The sequence below is a fragment of the Prionailurus viverrinus genome, chromosome C1, assembly GCF_022837055.1.
Source record: "Prionailurus viverrinus isolate Anna chromosome C1, UM_Priviv_1.0, whole genome shotgun sequence".
Classification (NCBI taxonomy): domain Eukaryota; kingdom Metazoa; phylum Chordata; class Mammalia; order Carnivora; family Felidae; genus Prionailurus; species Prionailurus viverrinus.
The window spans coordinates 50,531,674-50,550,570 of NC_062568.1; the positions used below are offsets into that span (position 1 = coordinate 50,531,674).

General features: G+C 39.8%; 1 protein-coding gene and 1 long non-coding RNA gene across 13 annotated transcripts in view; one reads left to right on the forward strand and one right to left on the reverse strand.

The window, feature by feature from the left end:
• Nucleotides 1–362: 362 nt before the first annotated feature.
• Nucleotides 363–4,345, forward strand: LOC125173192 (uncharacterized). The gene is made up of 4 exons (XR_007154951.1): nt 363–2,755; nt 3,219–3,277; nt 3,520–3,616; nt 4,202–4,345. It is a non-coding gene; the product is annotated as an uncharacterized LOC125173192 (long non-coding RNA).
• Nucleotides 4,346–8,336: 3,991 nt separating this feature from the next.
• OSBPL6 (oxysterol binding protein like 6) overlaps nt 8,337–18,897 on the reverse strand; it is a 216,115-nt gene continuing 205,554 nt past the window's right edge. For 11 of the 12 annotated variants that reach the window (XM_047872081.1, XM_047872079.1, XM_047872080.1 and 8 more), the window contains 6 exons: nt 18,660–18,738; nt 16,671–16,815; nt 13,802–13,946; nt 12,265–12,391; nt 10,947–11,069; nt 8,337–10,205 (listed from right to left, as the gene is read on the reverse strand). In XM_047872081.1, the coding sequence (XP_047728037.1) occupies nt 10,097–10,205; nt 10,947–11,069; nt 12,265–12,391; nt 13,802–13,946; nt 16,671–16,815; nt 18,660–18,738 (728 nt within the window). In that variant the 3' untranslated portion in view covers nt 8,337–10,096. The remainder of the gene's footprint in view (nt 10,206–10,946; nt 11,070–12,264; nt 12,392–13,801; nt 13,947–16,670; nt 16,816–18,659; nt 18,739–18,897) is intronic. The other variant, XM_047872089.1, reaches the window with a different exon arrangement.

The window sequence follows — 18,897 nt, forward strand, 5'->3', positions numbered from 1 at the left end:
AACATACTTATTTGGTTTTAATGTAATGAAAAAAAATTTGAAGTTATTTTCTACAGATACTTTCATTTTCTTCTGCCTGCAATCTCCAAGGGGAGCTATATTCATCTATTCATTCATTCAATAAATATTTCTTGGGGCCCCTGGTTGGCTCAGTTTGTTAAGCAGCCGATTTCAGCTCAGATCATGATGTCACAGTTTGTGAGTTCAAGCCCCGCGTCAGGCTCTGTGCTGAAACCTCGGAGCCTGGGGCCTGCTTTGGATTCTGTGTCTCCTTCTCTCTCTCTGCTCTTCCCCAGCTTGTGCTCTCTCTCTCAAAAATAAAATAAACATTAAAAAATAAAAAAAAATATTTCTTGCATACCTACAACATGCCAAGCACTGGTTTAGGTGAAGATGATAGATTTGTGAATCATTTTAGATGTCTCAACTCTAGCAACTATTAAATTCTATGTTATTTAGCGAGAGGTTTTTTACTTCCTCTGCATTTGCATTTTGCAACTCACCTCCTCCTGCTAGGTCAATCCATTGTGGTAGGATGAATAATGGCCCTCCAAAGATGTCCTCGTCCTAATCCCTGGAATCTGTGAATGTTACTTCATGTGACAAAAGAGATTTTGCAGATAGATTACATTAGAAATCTTAAAATGGGGAGATTATCCTGGATTATCTGGGAGCGCCCTAAATGTAATCACAGTTTTCTAATAAAAGCAAGGAGGGAGATTTGACTATTCAAGAGGAGAAGGCAGTGTGACTACAGAGGCAGAGAGTAGAGAGGTGTGGCCATGAGTCAAGGAATGCAGGCGGCCATCAGAAACTGGTAGAGGCAAGGGACGGATTTCTCCCCTGCAGCCTCCAAAAGAAACCCACTCTGCCAATACCTTGATTTTAGCCCTGTAGGTCTCATTTTGGACTTCTGGCCCTCCAGAACTGTAAGGGAATGAATATCCATTGTTTTAAGCCACTAAGTTTATGGTAATTCATTAGAGCACCAATAGGAAATTCATTCAGCTACAGGCCTACGGTTTTGAGAATTCATAATTGTAACTTATAGAAGTAGAGTTTAGGATGTCTCTAAAATCATCAGTGTTGTCCATAAATTAGCAGGTTTGCAAATTTCCCCCACTGGCTAGAAAAAAGAAAAATTCTCTCTTATGGTTCCCCCAAATCTATTGAGAAGACAGTGTAATGTGAGATAGTACTTTGGAGACAGATAAGCTCTCCCAGAATTGTCAAATTTAAAGCATGGATAATAACCCACATAGATTTGTTGTCAGGATTTGTCCCAGATGCTAACAAATTAAAAATAAAACGTCTAAATGAATAATCTAAGGGGTTCTAACAATGCTAGCTGTAGGCATTTTCATCAGTGTAGCGAGACTATTTGTGGAAAAACATCTTTTTCACTGAACAAAATAAGTTTAGAATGTTCCACTAAATATCATTAACTGTGTTTGGTAAGACTGTGAGGAATTTAGAAAATGAGTTTGAACTCTCGGGGCTGATCCTACAAACCTGAACATTACTGATCTAAAAAGCCATGCTGGGAGAGCTCCCAGCCCTGCTGTCCTCCCATGCATTCAGATGCCCTGTAGCCTCCTAGTTAGGTGATCATTTGTATTTATCCCAATTTGCATCTAAATTTTGTACCCAGGAAGCTAAAAGTAAACCAAGAAATCACTACCTACAAACCAGCAATAGTGTATGTAACTGGGACTATGTGTACTCAGAAGAGGTTAATTCTCTGGCATGATATCATAGTTGGACCAGGAAAGTGATGTTTATATAATCACAAACTATGCAACTAAAAGTCTCATCTACTGTGTCTCTTTGCTACTTATTTTCAATTTGCTTTCTTGTTGCTTTATTACATACAGCAAGAGGAGGGGCATTTCTTTGGGATCTTGAGTTCTTATTTTCTCAGTCTTTCTTTCCCTCTCTTTTCCTCCCTCCATCTCTCCAAGCTAAGAGCTTCTGGTATGTACGGAGAAAAGGACACAAGGAAGAAAGATTTCTTCGTGCATTCCTGCCAACCACATGGATGTTTCTCCGTATAATCCTAGGACCCCATCCCCTGGAAATGCCATGATGAGACCCTCACATCTCCGTGTTTGGACAGTGTCTGGATAAGGCACTACACTGTGAACGTTCCACAGTGAACTGGGCTATTGAACCCCCAGGGCCTATGTGCTTAACATATTCTAGCGGGATTGAAATAGGCAGGCTGCCAATATTTTTGAGAAACTGATTTAGGGATTCTAGTGACCAAAGGTTTGGTATATTGCTTTGACACTGCCTCTGAAAATATTTCTTCCTCCACCTCTTGATAAGAAATTAGAGACTTGGAGGTCAAGAATGATAAATCTTCTGCCTACAATGTGTATGAAGACTAAAAGCAAAATACACTGTCACTATTTGATTGGCAGGGCTTTCAACAGTGACAGAAAGCATTCCCTATGAACACTCTCCTTCTGAGGGAAGACAATTGGATGAGGAAAAGCTAATCCCTAGTGGCTTTCTCAAGAGCCCGGCAATGGAAAAAACGAATCTGTGAGATCTTGAGTTCCTTGCAACCTTTAAGAACCATATATAGTTTTACTTCTATAAGCAAGAAACAAAATAGAAACCTGAAACCAGCTCTCTAAATCTTCATATAAATAAGTTCAAAATTCAGGGAGAAATCCTTTGTTCCAGAATTTGATTTGAAAACAGTTTCTACATTGTTACCACATGAAAAAAGCTGGAAATGGAAGTCAGAGTAAGTATTCAATTTTCTTTATATCCAACTTGAAGTCTCCTCCTGGAGATACAGATATTTACGCATTTTGTGAGAAGGTCATTAGAATGTATTGCACACAAAACTCAAGTCTCTTTATGCAGTTTAAAATTTATTCAGTTTCCTGTGCTCTTACAAATGTAACATTCTGGTATACAACATTCATTGAAGAGGCACAATTCTTATTTTGAGGTGGCACAGATTAGACAATATTCTTCAGTGAGTAATTACTTGTTCATTAGGAAATTGAACTACAAGCTATTCTTCTGTAGAAAGTTGCTTGAAAGTCTATCCCTCATGTAAGATAAAATTTAATTTTTCTATCTCAAAACGACCGTATGCCAACTAACAATATGACTATGGCCTTTACACGTCCAATTATAAGCAGAGTAATTTCACAGTGGAGGTTTTTCAAGTGAAACATTTAAAAATATATTATTTTCAGGGAAGAAGCTGACATGGAGAAAGAATTTGTTGCTCTACATCGCTAGGAAAATCTGTCAGGTAATCAGGAGCGTGCTTTACCACAGAATTTCCTTGTGGCTGCCACCAGCCAGGAGCATACCATCAGCCTAATTTTAGAACTTCCCTTAGAGGCATAAGCCAGGTCTAAGAGGGAAATGGAAGGTGAGTAGGAGAGGTTGAGCCATGGCTTTGAAGGGTGAAGTTCTGGTTATCTGGGCTGGCTAGAATGCTTCAAGAATACCCTTTGATGGTCTCTGGTTTAACATAGTCTCATCTTTCAGGTTTCAGGGTTCTGTCCTCCCTCCCGCCCACTTCCATATCACAGCACTGGCCTTGGGACAGAAGTCATCAAAGTGACAAAAAGCCACACATGACAGAGTGAGTCACAAGTCACCAAGCTCTAGTTGGTTTTCATTCCTTCAACTAGATTTTCTTATTGTGTCCCAAATGTCACTATGAGACAACAAACAAGATCCTGAGATTGGAGCAGGGACCAGGGAGTGGGGGGTTAGGCCAGCCCATGCTCATGGAGCTTTCCCATCTGCCTCAGAATTCCCTGGGGGCCAAAGGTCGTTGGTGAAATACAGATTCTTGGTCCATACTCTAGCTCTTTGGACTCAGAATCTTCAGAGGGAAGCTCAGAAATCTGTGTGTAAATAAACATCCAAGGCGATAACTTGGCCTCCGGGGATCCATCCACACACCCCCAAGGAGCATGACCCTTGCGTCACTTAGGGAGCCTAATTTTCTTTCTCAGATTCCATTTCTCTTTTATTCATTCTTGACTCCTCATTAGCACTTAATGTCAAGCATGCTGTATTTGATAGTCTCTGGAAAAGTTTTCTATTTTTGAGCAACAGGCTTTGAGGGGCAGGAAATCAGGAATAAGCTTTCAACTTGCAGGGCTGTCAATGGCAGGAAGCTCCCTGGACTTCAGCTACTTCATTTCCATGTCTTTTTCAGAGTTTAACAACCTTATCTCCAGATGGGGAGTGTGTGCATTAGAAAGGATGGAAAGGCAGCCTTCTTGAACACTGGAGCTTTCAAATGTTTGCGACTCAAAAGTGGGGCTAAGGTGGCAAATAATAAATGAATCAGCAAAGGCTACTTCCTTCATCATCATTATCAAGATGCCATCATTTCAAGAGCAGTCATTCTAGATTCCCATGTCTTTGTCGGGGAGTCGTTCCTTACAAACAAGAGGAAAATGCTTCCCACAGTACTGCCAACAACTTCGGTGTTACCATTATTTTGGCCCCCTCTCTGAAGATGGAAATGAATTTAGTAACTTACATTGCTATTTTGAAATGAAAGTTAATTGTCTTCCCTTTAAAATCTAGAATTTCTACTGGGCTACTGACCTAGAACTTAAGATCTTTTGTAATGTGTTAGTTTGATGTTGGATCCTGGGGTAGTGGCATGGGAGGAGTTTGGAGGCACACATCTCCCCATGTGCATCACAGCCTTCTAGAAAAGTCTCAGATGCAATAAATACAAGAAAATATCCGGGTTTTAAGAAGTAATGGAAGCAGAACAATGATTTCCTTGGAGTGGTGGATGAAGGGGAGCAGGAGAGGGATTATCAAGGGGCAGCGCAAAGGTTTGATGGTGATGGATCTCATTGTCATGATCATGGTGAAGGTGTGACGTGTACATATACATCAAATGTATCAAATGACTAGTTCATGTATGTAAAGTTTATGTCAGTGACACCTCAATAAGCTTGAAATGATTGAAGGAAGTTTCCAGCAACCACACCATTTCTCAAAGGACTAACTAGATGAGGATAACTAGAGGGTGTGGGGAAGTTGGTGCCTAAAATAAAATGGTTTTAGGGGCGCCTGGGTGGCTCAGTCGGTTAAGCGGCCGACTTTGGTCCGTGAGTTCGAGCCCCGTGTCAGGCTCTGTGCTGACAGCTCAGAGCCTGGAGCCTGTTTCAGATTCTGTGACTCCCTCTCTCTCTGCCCCTCCCCCGTTCATGCTCTGTCTCTCTCTGTCTCAAAAGAAAAAAAAAAAAAAACACGTTAAAAAAAATGGTTTTAGCATTCTTCTCTAACAGTATTAAGTTGTTGCTTATCTTATTGAACTTAAAGGAAGAAGAAACAGGTGAACTCAAATAGAATTATGCCTCATTTTCTGAAAACTCAACATTCCTCTCATCACAATAGCCCTAGTTTATATTTAGAAAGAGAGTATAATAGAAAAAAATTGCAGAAAATAAAGACATTCTTGTTTTATGGTTTTTTTCCCCTATCAATCTGAAGATGCCAAGGAAACTAATACTATGTAATTACGGGGCAATTTTTAATCCACAAACATTCAATAGTGTTCCACAGAGGCTAAATACAGGGGTTTCAGGATTGATATATTACCCTGCAATTGTGCATACATATTGCATATTTTCCCCACACTCAGTTGACACAGTGCAAAAGAATAGACATGTATATCCCTGTCCCTCACTATGTCAGGACGAGAAGGAAGAAAAAAAATGAGAGTGGTTTTGGGAAACAGAAAGATGCATGTAACAGACAGGTAACTACCATCTGCAAGTTGCCTTAATCATGGGGGTTTGTTTGCTTCAAATGTTGGGCGTGCTATTTCATCCCAATGATTTTTAAAGAACTCCTTTTTAGATCTCATTTGGAAGGAATTAAAACTAACCCCTTAAACAATTTACCATTTTCTCTAATAGCAAAGGCTGCAAGAAAGGTCTTACGATTCAGTCACATAGGTATGTTCTCACATGAGTATGCAAGGTATGTTCTCAGTTATGTATTAAAGCTAAACAAAGTCAGGTTTAACAGAATGATTCATGCAATGTACAATTTAAATGTATCAACTTTACAAAATAAATTCAGTTAAAACTTATAGGATTTAATCCTGTTTTGATAAGCAGTATTTCTACATGACTGGGAAGTCTTGAAAACAACCCCCAACAAAACTTAGCTTAATCTTAGCTCCAATGACATTTTTTCCATCTTCCCCCCAAAAGAACATTTCTAGAGCACAAAATAGATTCATAATTGTTTAATTAGATACATTATATATATATATCCTGAACAGAATGTCTCCCATAGAAATAAACTAGTATTTTGTACACAAACTCTATTTACTGTGCCACATTCATTATATAACAACTTGAGCCAAGTGCAAACATTTATTACACTCTCTGGTGTGTGAGGAGCTCTACTCCCACAAACACTTCATTATCTAGGATGATAGGGAACAAGATTAGACAAGATGGATAATTAATTTCTGTAATAACAAATTTTTACATTAGATTAGTATTATAAAGTCATCTCCAGCCACAGCTGTAACCAGAACTAAGCAAACCGTTGATCAGTTTCTTCTTTAACCCCTGCCCTCCAAGTGCTCTTTGGGGCAGGAGCTAATGATTGATTAGTGGGACTGCTGAAAGGCACGGGGACCAGAATAATGAAGAGGAACAAAAGGTTTGGAAAATCAACAACCAGGCATCCTGTGTATTGATGACCCCTTGGTACCTCTTACTCAGAAAATAGATTTGGTAGTTTTTATGTCACATATGAATTAATAGGTAATATTAAAAGGTATCTTAAGTGAGTTTTATTTTTACAACTGCCTGGAAATTATGCGGTATTTTTAAGTAACCCATGAAAAACAATGACTTAATTAAAAAAAAAACAATAACAGCAAAATCTGAGAGTAAATTTGCACCCTGGGTGGCAGCATATGGGAGCAAAATAATTAGTTTCTAGTCGGCCTCTGAGTGCTGGCGTGTACCATTGATCTGTTCAGTCTAGCCGCATCCACAGGACCATCATCACTTATTATTGCTTTCCTTAATGACCAGCTCAAAAAGATGAAGAAGCTTATGAATAAATCGCAGGGGAGGTATAAAGATATCTTAAGTCTTCCTCTATTTTAGATTGTTTTAGGGAAAAACAAATAAGAAAAGTACCCTTGAAACACAAAAGGCTTATATAAAATTCTAAGAAATAAGTCAGGTTACATCAGGAATGATCTAATATTTATTCTCTCATTTTGCATTTTAAACTAGTCTCAAAAGCCCCAAATTATGCAGATGAAAATTCCAGACTGAATGTATCTCACAATTCTAAAACCACGGTATTAGTAAAAAGTAAAAAAAAAAAAAAAAAAAAGTGGGGGCGGAGGGAGTGAGGCCATTACATCAGCATGAACATTTAATAGGGAGATTTGTGAATGAGGCATTACAGGAATATTAACTGAAATTGAATTGATCACTTGAATTGGGAGTTTAAGGATATCTGAATCTCCAAAGAGATTCTCAATGCAAGGTGTTATTATACATTGTAGTGCTTTTCAGGTTAGCTCTGATGAACATTTACCTATCTGATTTGTAGCCTGAACTTATTATCTAGTGAAGGTCCTCTCTGGTGGTTCTTCTTCTTCTCAGTTACAGCCTGAATGCTAGGTTACAGCAGTCACTTCCCTGGTGGGTCCTGAGTCCTCTTGCAGCTGCGTGAACGGATACATCCACAGTCACACCTCATCTTCCTACTTCTCTACTTGCAGTGTATTTGCTTTGCAGAATTCTCTTCTTATTTTTAGGCTAAATATTTTGAGACTATTCAGGAAAGTGCTAGTAAGTACAGACCAGAACCACTTTAAATGGTATTTAAAGCTTTACCAACTGTGGGTGAACAGACTCCTATGGGAAAGACAACCGAATTCTAATTACGTTTTAATTAAAATGAAAGGCATGTAGCTCGGGATGTTGATAAAAAGACGTCAAGATGAATGCGTAGCAAAAGAATCAATAACAAGGGAACAATTTTACTATCTCGACGCAAGCCACCTATAGATTTAAAATGGGAATGAAAGGCATTGAGAATCCTAGGGAGGGTGTTGCTTCAGTGGGATGCATACATCTGGTGATGGATTAGGGAGTTTACTTGAGAAGGAAATTACACTTTTTAGGTTTATTTATTTTTTGAGAGAGAGAGAGCGCGCATGCGCACAAGTTGGGGAGGGGCAGAGAAAGGGAAATAGAAACTGAAGCAGGCTCCAGGTTCTGAGCTGTCAGCATAGAGCCCTACATGGGGTTCGAACTCATGGACCGCGAGATCATGACCTGAGCCAAAGTATGACCTGGCTCATAACCAGCTGAGCCACCCAGGCGCCCTTGAGAAGGAAATTTCACTTAAAACCATAGGGTACACAGGATACAGGCACTCAGATGGAAGGAGGGATTTCAGAACTAAAACACGGCTCCACCTAGTGGAGACTCCAGAGTGTTTCCTTCTGCTCTCCGTGGCAGTTCTGGTTTGAGAGTGGATTATGGAGAATGCTCTGCTGAGGAGAAAGAACACTACAATCAATACCTCATAACAAAATGTAAAATGTCAATAACCTTGTTATCAGAGTTTAAAGTAACACTTAAAATCCGATGGTAAGACTCTAAGAATAAAATATATGTAATTTTATAATTCTCTAGGAAGATCTCTATAAAGAGATTTTTTTTTTAAACATACAGGCATTTATATAGTCATCTACGTGCAGAAACTCAGGAACACTGATGCAAGTTTCTTACAAAAGCCTCCAAATACTGGAAAAAAACCCAAATCCTGAAGTATGCAAAGCGAATTTCTGCCCCTCCCTCATCCCTCCCCCGCCCTCTTGTTGGGATGGATAAACTCTTGAGCTTGTTTTCTATCTCTGCCAAAGGCAAGATAGATGCCTAATATGTCATTATGTATTACACAGAATCACTGGATGAAAATATAAAGTATGATTTTGCATAGAACTCATTGAAACAATGCAACTAAGCCCCTAGTATTCTTGCTTCTGTTCCCAGCAGGTTTCCACTCGGTGCCAATGGGCTGGGCACAAGCCCGACATGGGGGTTACATTGTGCTCCACTCAGAAACAGTTTATGTTTACAGTAACTCCTAAGCCCACACAAAATTCCACATGCTTTTTGTTATTTCCTTCTAGGGTTTTAACACTGATGCCAAGTGTTCAAATCAAATACAGATATTGCCAAATAACAGGGCACACTGTGAGGTTAGGTCGAAGAGGGTTTATTATCGGGTGGCAGGACAGGAACTTGACGAGCAATGTGAATACAGAGATCTACTGAGCACACCTTTTCCTTCTTGCCCTTCGGATATATGATACAGTAGCCGACAGATCAAAGTAAAGCATGTGTCGTTTACTTTGCAAAAATCCACGTGTTAGTCTCCTAATTGTTCTGATCCCAGAAAGTGAATCATGCCATGATTCAAAAGAGCTGTCCTTCACATAAACCTAGGAGCACACATTTAAAAAATGATTTATTGTACATCTTTGCATTTCTTAAGGCATGAACAATGGCGTACAGATGGAACAGGTTCTGAGAAGTATCACATCTTTTTTGACAAGGTCAGCACAAGTACACCACATCAAATAGACACACTCGAAGTCTGAGCTGACCAGCTGCCATGGCCCGGGAGCTTCTCTGAGGACGGGATGGTGCTTCCAGACAAAGGACCAAACGCGTGGTTTAGACGTCACGTTGCTTTTAACTCTCTGGATCAGCTTTAAGCACCAGTTACAGTTTGTTTTCTTCACAGACACTTCAGACTTTGGATTTTATATTCTGCTCCTTTTTTCTGCTTTTCAAGGAGGGCGTGGATGTTTTTTAAGGGATATGGTTGCAGCAAAACAGAAAGGATCCAAAAGTGGTTAGGGGCCTTGTCTAATGCACTTCTGAAAGTCCATTATAAAGATGAATAGAAAAGCAAATGGTCGGTTTTCAGTCGACCCAGAAACCACGCGGAGCTCTAGGAAACATAATTGTGCATAGTTATTTATTCATTCAGAGCGTGATATGTTGGCTAGCTCTACATTCCCAGTTTACCAAAGAACAGGACTGTCTACTTTGCTAAACCCAGGGTCCTTTCGCAGCTCCCAGTAGGTATCATTAGAAACCCAGGCTTCTCTTTGATTGGCATCAATAACTTTTCTGTGGAAATATAAAAACCAACATTAGACTCCAATCACATCAAGATGACCTGGTAATTGGACCCTCTCCCGTAGATGAGATGTGTATGTATAAGTGGTACTTTGTGAGCCAGTTAGTTTCCTATCTGCTTATTGATGGCTTGACTATTTTTGACCAAAAAGAAACTCATTTATATTTGTTCCTCTTGTTTGGTTGAAATGGAAGTGGATGGGGTCCTGGGGAGAGGGGTTAAGGGCACGAATAAATCACTTCCAGGCAAGGCTAGAAAGTGAACAGTGCCCAAAAAAGCACATGCAGGTACTGTACTAAGAGCTTCAGGTCCCACACAAGAACAGTCTGTGCTTCACTTGTGGGGAAAATTATACAACCACAGTAGCTCCGTGAGCCTCTGCAAGGCTCACGCCCAGAGTGCACCTTCGACACCTAAAGGGCACGGCTGCATTCCTCCCCAGAACAGTCACAAGATGGTGCCTTGAAAGCATATGAGCTTATTCTGGGCTGATAATGGCCTGGCTCTGGAGGGCCACAGACGGATTTGGAAAATACAGCTTACTCTGTGCGATGTCTACATGATCCTGCAAATAATCCTGTAATAATCACCCATGAACACACCATAGAAAGGCCAAATCTGAATGACATAAGCCCCGTATGATAGAAATAAAATGAAATAACCTGGAGTTTCTCACTGCTTGTGGCAATCCTTTGCAAAGTGTGCACCTGTTGGGGAATGAACCGACTTACTTAAAAAATTTTGGTATATGTTCAAGGTTGTTTTCTTCCATGTAGCGCCTGCGTGATCTCTGCAGCTCCTCTACTCTTTGCTTCTCTGCTGCTGCAGCTTCTAAATTTCCTTCTTCCAAAAACCTAAGCAGAACACAGTTATCTCTTTAATATTTTATCCTCTTTTCTGAGAAAAAAAAAAGTGTCATTTTGTATAAGATTACCTTCTGGCTGCTGAGGATATCACATGGTGAACAGTCATACTCTGGTAATGTCCCCTGGCTCCTGCCCCAGGCCACACTACCTCTGTCTGACCGCCCACCAATTAACATTACTTGCTGTGGATGCCAACTGAATTATCGCATACAGCAATGTAAAGCTAGGAGTGAAAGGTGAGTAGTTTGGCCTTGAAGACTTTTCTGTGCTCTCTAAGGCTTAGGACAACATGAAGTACCAGATGTACTCTTTCTCCATATTATCCAAAAAACACGTGCTAAAGCCCACAGGAAGGATGGTAGCTGGCTGCTCTCCATCTACTTTTAGAGCAGAGTGAGAGGGAAGGAGTGTCCCTGTCTTATTGATGAGAGTAAAACTGATGAAAAAAGAAAAGATAATAGTAGAAGAAATTACAAAAGGCCACAGAAAGGAAAGGAGTCATAAGTGAGGGAATATTGGACTAGAATCGAAAAGAAAAAGCAGACCCAATGGCAATTTACAAAACCTGTATTTAAATTTCAAAATGAAGCAAACTTCAATATGATGCACACGGAAAGTGTGTTGATGAGTGTGAATGTCAAACAGTGAGACTTCATGTTCTAGAGAGGGGGGCGGAATAGAAGAGAATTGAATAGTAGGACATTCAATACTGGGTACTGTATTTTGAGTACATCTCATACCCTGTGGGGTCAAAACCATGCTGGGTAAACACGAGGCTTTGACTCAAAGCATTTCTGTAGCTTATCTTCTTATTCCTCAGGTTAAAACATACTCCATGTTAAAGAGTAGTAGAAACAAAGGTAAAAACACTGGAGGAGGTTTTAGTGGAGACAGAGTTCGTGAATTTGCATACTTTTGGTGTCTTGGGGGCTGGGGGCAGAAACCTTTTGTTAAAAACTGTGTTATCTTCTTTGGGAACCTTTTTGTTGTGCTAAGTATCTGTTATGATCACCCATGAATATCATGCTAGCTAGGGTAGAAGACTCAACTCTTGCAGGGCGATGAGGGAATGAGTGAATGATTCAATTAATAAAAGATAGTGGTGAAAATAAGCCTTGATGACATCTATAGTGCCGCCGTGCCATGATCTAGTGTCCATTTCAAATATCAATGCCATGCTCACCTCTGATCTGGCCGGAATCGGGCGTCTGTTGGTGGAAGGAGATCTTTCAGCACAGGATCTAACTCATTGAGCTCAATAGCAAACCTTGTGAAACCATAGTAGAGTTCATAGTTGGTTGGCATGGAACCTGGAACGGTGCCAATAAACCACTGTGAGTGGCAAAGAGGAAGAAGCTTGCAGAAGCTGACTTCTTAACCCAGGTGCTTAATTAATACCCACACTAATACTAAATTTATAGTCATAAATATCAGATTAAGATTTTTCTTAAGTGCATTAACTTGGCTGTATTTTGCTAGATAGGAAACATTTTGTTAATTATCAGAACTGGTAGATTCATATATTTAATAAAATACAGTCTTTAACATAAAACTATGTACATATAATAGTCTTCACTAGCTAAACTATGCCATGATTTCTCCCCCAAATATTCAATTGGGTAACTAAATGCCAGGGTGATTAACTATGAACATTAAGACTTCATGAGAAACACTTGACAATTTACTTCCTTTTGGAAAAAGAAAAAGGCACAGGTCTACGTTAATATTTATTGGCACTTTTTAACTAAACTCAAAGTCAGGATCTTTGTCTGCTTTGCTCATTGATGTATTCCAAGCCCTTAGAGTAAAGTTTGATGCATAGTCACTACTCAATAAATAGCAGCTGATTGAATGAACTGACCACTCTACTAACAGGAAATTTAAATACTCATTGGGGCTTCTTAGAAAACCAACAACTAATTTTAAAGTTAGGAGTAACTGACAAAATTCCAGTGAAAATAAATGTCAGGTGGACACTTATTCCATTTACACTTGATATTCAAGTATTGCTAGTGTATTACCAGAACTCTCTTGATGTCTTTTTGTTAAATGTCAACATAATGCAGCTTTTTGCTGCTCAAGTGAGATCACTTACTCTGGTTAAGTTATTGAATTTGTGGATTATAGATGTTTGCAGGCTTTCCCTTGTTTTATTAGAACAGAGAATAAATAAGGATTTTAGTTTGTACAGTTCAATTATCTGAATTCTTTAATAAATACACCTAGCTTTTGAATGTGGGCATTACATTTAAAATGGCTTTACATGAAGCCTAATCTCTGACCACACGTCTGATTTGGCTTAAATTTTATAATTCCTTATTATCAAATGTTGGGATTTACCTAATTTATATGTTAGGTAAAAATATATAACTATACTTGTCTTAAGCATCTACGGTTTTCTTTACGGTTTGTTTGTTTATGTTTTTAGAGAGCGATCGAGCATGGGGGAGGGGCAGAGACAGAGAGAGGGAAAAAGAGAATCCCAGGCAGGCTCCGAGCTGTCAGTGCAGAGCCTGACACAGGGCTCGATCCCACATATGGTGAGATCATGACCTGAGCCGAATCCAAGAGTCAGACGCTTAACTGACTGAGCCACCCAGGCCCACCAAGAATCTATGTTTTTAATCTCACTATTAAAGAAAACAAACATGAGGGGAACTTCATGAGATATGACATTCCCAAGGTGCCCTCCTAAGGCAAGACACCCATACCCCTCTCACCTGGTCTCCAGATGCACTTGGCAGAAGGGGCCACGCCACAGAAGAGCCCTTCATGCCACTTCCCAAATAGCCGGTGCACCACCTTCCCCTCCTGATCCATTACAACCCCCTGGACTTCATTCACATTAGAATTCCAATAATTCACCTGGAAAAACCAAACTCAATTAAAACATCCAATCTCTTTAATAACACCAATCCCTATAATTTCCATAAGGAAAATTTTCTTAACTTTGAAGTTACTCATTCAAATCACTTCCAGAAATCTACCTCAAAATGTTTTATATGAAAGTTTGGCTTTCTAAGTGTTAGTTGGCTTAACTTTATTTTTTTAAATTTTTTAAATGAAATTTGAGTAATCAGTTTTTACCTGTATGGCTAGTACATTATCTTGATTACTTCCAAGCTATGGGGATAGTCTTTTTTTTTAGTTTTTATGAACTTTATGGACTTGCCACTCACCATTGAGATTATAATCGATCTCAAATTAGTTGTATGTGGTGTGATGTGGGGATATGAGTTTATTATTATTTTCTAATTTTTAATTATGTTTTTAATTAAATTCCAGTTAGCTAACCTATATGTAATATTCGTTTCAGGTGTACAATTTAGTGATTCAACATATACAACACCTAGCCCTCATCACAAGTGCCCTCTTTAATACCCATCACCTGTTTCTTCCATCCACCCCCTACCCATCTTTTTTTTTTTTTTTTAATACATATACAGTTTATTGTCAAGTTAGCTAACATCAGTGTATATGGTGTGCTCTTGGTTTTGGGGGTAGATTCCCATGATTCATCCCTTACAACACCCAGGGCTCATCCCAACAAGTGCCCTCCTCAATGCCCATCACCCATTTTCCCCTGTCCCTCACCGCCCCCTATAAACCCTCAGTTTGTTCTATTTAAGAGTCTCTTATGATTTGCTTCCCTCCCTCTCTGTTTGAAACTATTTTTTCCCCTTTACTTCCCCCATGATCTTCTGTTATGTTTCTCAAGTTCCACATATGAGTGAAAACATATGGTATCTGTCTTTCTCTGACTGACTTATTTCACCTAGCATAATCCTCCCCAGTTCCACCCACGTTGTTGCAAAAGGCAGGATTTCATTCTTTAAAGAAAGGGATAATCTCTATGCTAGGGCAGAAAAGACTCTGTTTCTATCCTAATAACCTAAAATTAATTTACAGGTTAGTAATTTCTACCTTAGATCCTCCTATCTCAAATTTTTCCTTTGCTCATGGATTTTAATGAGTTTCAATGGGCGATGCTGCAGAAGTCATTTGTGAAATAATCTTTATAGTGTGCACAAATAGCTAAATTTCATCAGGAAAACCCTGGTCTGGCCTTCTTCCAGCCATGCTTCTCCCCGGGAGACTAGAAGTCTGTGGGAATTTACCCATCTGGATCCCATGGCCCCCTTCTAGATCAGGTGCTAGAATTCCCCTTCCCAACAACTCTAAGCTTATTCCACAGTCCGCACTGGCCTTTCCTTTGGATTCATCCATCCAAAGGGCAGACCATCCACCACCAGTGTGTGAATTTAGGCCTGAGGGGTGGCCAGTGGTGTTTGAGGCGAGTGTGGACAGAGCTCAGACATGCAGCTGGACTGCCTTCACATGTGTGGGCAAGGCCCCTGTGGGGCAGGACAGAGCCAGCTGCAGGAGGGGGGAAAGTGGGAAGGCCATCCATCGGGTCTGGTTCTCCTGTGCTGCCAGGTTTCCAGCTCACAGTTCTAAAGGGTCCAATCTGGCCTTGGGGGTTTTGTTATAAAAGGCATATTTGTCAAGGTCAAAGAACAGAATGTAAGCTATTTGACAGACTGTAGGTTTGGTCTACAAATTTTAAATATTTACACATATGGAATTGGGGCCCCCATTTGTACTCTTGCTCTGAGCTCTGGAAATATTAGGGGCAGGCCTAAATCGAAGCTTCTTGTGGCCCACAAAACTAACTGCATACATTTACTGTCGCCACCCAACCAGAGCCAACTAATGATCCTGGCTTTTCAGTTCTGAGCCACCTAATGAGTAGCTTTTTTTCCAAGGAAAAAAGGAAAACACAAAAAACATCTTGAGTAAAAATAAAGACCTTCAATTAATAATATGACCTTCCAAATGGCTTCAAAGGATTTTACTAAGAGAACATTTTTGAGTGTTAAGACTTCAATATGTTACCCGCTTTTGCCTCAACAGAATGAGATCAGGAGTAGAACAGATAAAGGGGCTGGTGGGATCTCTGTACCATGATGAGTTCTGTAGCATGCCTAACAAGAGGGCAATACTGTGTGTTCCTCTTCGGACCACAGACACTAAGGGAAAATGATATTGTGTAAGCATTTCTATCCCAGGAATCTTTTCCTGTTAATAAAGGTGATGTTTTTTCTTGAATGTATTTGGATTATAATAGTGGCAGAGTTGGATAAGCTTGTGGTGACTGGAAGCTATCATCCACACGCATCCTCAGAAAATGACAAATGCATTATAATTAGCTCCCTAAAATAAGATCACTTGACTGTGTTGCAATCAAGCAGGAATAGAAATAGAAACCAGAGGACTCGCTATAGGCAAGAAGTGTTTTCTGGAATTTTACCTAATGGGTGCTGACTGGCTGCTTAAAAAGAAAATTCTTTGGAAAGGGTATTTCTTCTGTCTTGAGATGGTGCCTTTTTTGACCTCCACACAGTCAGAAGTCTAGATGCCTTGTGTAACTCTACCAGTAGGTTCTGCTTTCTTATCTAAAATGCCCATAAGGATCAATGGTACAGGAGAGATTCACTTGCTGCTGTTTAAGGTAACTGTTTTATTTCTCCTTTACAAAGCACTTTATATTGTTTGTTTTTTTCTTGACTGTTGTGTGATATTATTTACCTTAACAAATGTGAGTTTGCAAATGCAAACACTGCTTTTGGTATTTCTAATGGTTACTTCTCCATAATGCTCTATCCACCTCCTCCCACTGAGAATATTATGTATACATGTGGTGACTTTATTCCATACATAGCAATCTCCATACCTAGGGAAGAATACAACATTGATTAAAAACAATGAAGGTTACAAATATTTATGAGTGTTTCTACTACTGAGAATATTCTTTGGCCAAAGCTCTCTCTTCCTTCCTTTTCCCTCTCATTTCTTTGTTGAACATTTCTATGTAGTCAAGGATACTTATGATATGACTTATTCACTTAAGGAACATTTCAGTGCTTCCTGTAGGCCAGGTGCTAAAGCTACCAAGTTGAATAGGACCTGTGTCTTGCTCTCTTGGAGCCAACAGTATGGTAGAGGTAGATGGACATGGAAACAAATACTTACAATAAAATATGATGAGGAAGTAGCATGAGAACAGAGAAAGGAGAGTCCTTATATCTGCCTGGAACGTGCGGTAAGTATCAAGGAAGATTTGTTAGAGAAGGCTGGGTTCAGTCTAAGCTTAGAGGGTGGAAAGGAGGGTGCTGCAGGCTGGGAAAGGCACTGACAAAGCCACAGAGATCAGAATAGCATGGTGCATCTGGGGGCCTGCCAGTGGTGTACCACACATGAGCGGGTATGGTGGGTGGCAAGACTGGCAAGGTGGATGGGGTGGAGCAGGGAAAGCCTTCAGTGATGTCCCAGTGAGTCTGGCTGGATTCACAGTGCAGGTAATGAGCCACTGTGGAAGGATCTTAAGGAGGAGATAGGCATGGTAGGATGGGACTTTAAGTAAGATTATCCTCAGCACATTGTTTCATACTCTGAGTTAAGACCAAAGATGTGAATAATTCTTTGAGAAAAGACTAATGATCACAGCACGTACCTAATGCAAATTCTGGGACAGAGTTTCTGCCAAGGAATGAGATGACATAGCTTCAGATTGCCTTTAAGTTTACACATTATCTATATTTTCTTCTTTAATTTTTTTAACGTTTATTTATTATTTTGAGAGAGAGAGAGAGACAGAGAGCGAGCAGGGGAGGGGCAGAGAGAGAAGGGGACACAGAATTCAAAGCAGGTTCCAGGCTCTGAGCTGTCAGCACAGAGCCCGAGGTAGGGCTCAAACCCACAAACCACGAGATCATGACCTGAGCCGAAGTCGGATGCTCAACCAACTGAGCCACCCAGGCTAATAAAATTTATCTATTTTTCAAAATAAAATAAAACACTTCTAAGTTTCTAAGAAGACTTATGAGTTGGTATCATGTAGACCCTATATACACCATGGTGTATACAGAGGGAAAACTCTTCTCATGAATTTGCAAATAAAGTCTATTTTGTGGTTCTGGGAATTCTTCCCGTTCCCCACCTTCTTTCATATCCCATCCACCAGCAAATTCTGTCACTAAATAAGCAAAAAACAAAACAAAACAAAACACCACCAACCAAATGAAGAAAGAAACAAAACAACAATCAAGCTTTTGGCCTCAATGAAAACTTCAATTAATTTAAAAAATTTATAGGCTATATCCTCTAGAAAAATACCATAAAAGAATTCCATCACTCTTCCTCAATAACTTAGACATTAGAAATAGTCCCTGGATCTAAGGTGAATTCAAAAGTGAAAACATATATTATATAGAAAAAAAGTGGCTAAAAAGAACCTCTGATGTAAAATGCAAACTAACATGGTGACTGGGACAGGTAGGTGGCTGGTATTGACTTGATGAACAGAGGATGAGCAGAGAGAAGTAGGGAGCTTTGATACAGATGCTAAAGTCCTCATTTGCTTTTGGTGGGGGGATCCATTCTCAAAACTTTGGAGATGTTAACAGAAGCTTTGGGCATACATAGAAATGGACTGTTGGCACCTTCTAGAGTTTCAAAGGCCCATTTCTGATTTAGAAAAGCAGGTAAGAGACCAAAAGGAAGATGAGAGCAACCTACCTGGGAAGCATGACGTTCAGTGTTCCAACAGGCAGAATTTCCATCGACTTCCCCCAGAACTTGTTTTTCCATCTGATATCTAAACAACACAGGCAGAGGAGAGGAAATATATATTCCATATGTAATCATTTATTCTATAAAAACCTAACATGTGTATCACACTCTATGTTCCACAAAGAACTTTTGCAATCACAATTGATTCTACATTGTGATTTAACATATCAAGTACCTGGGGATG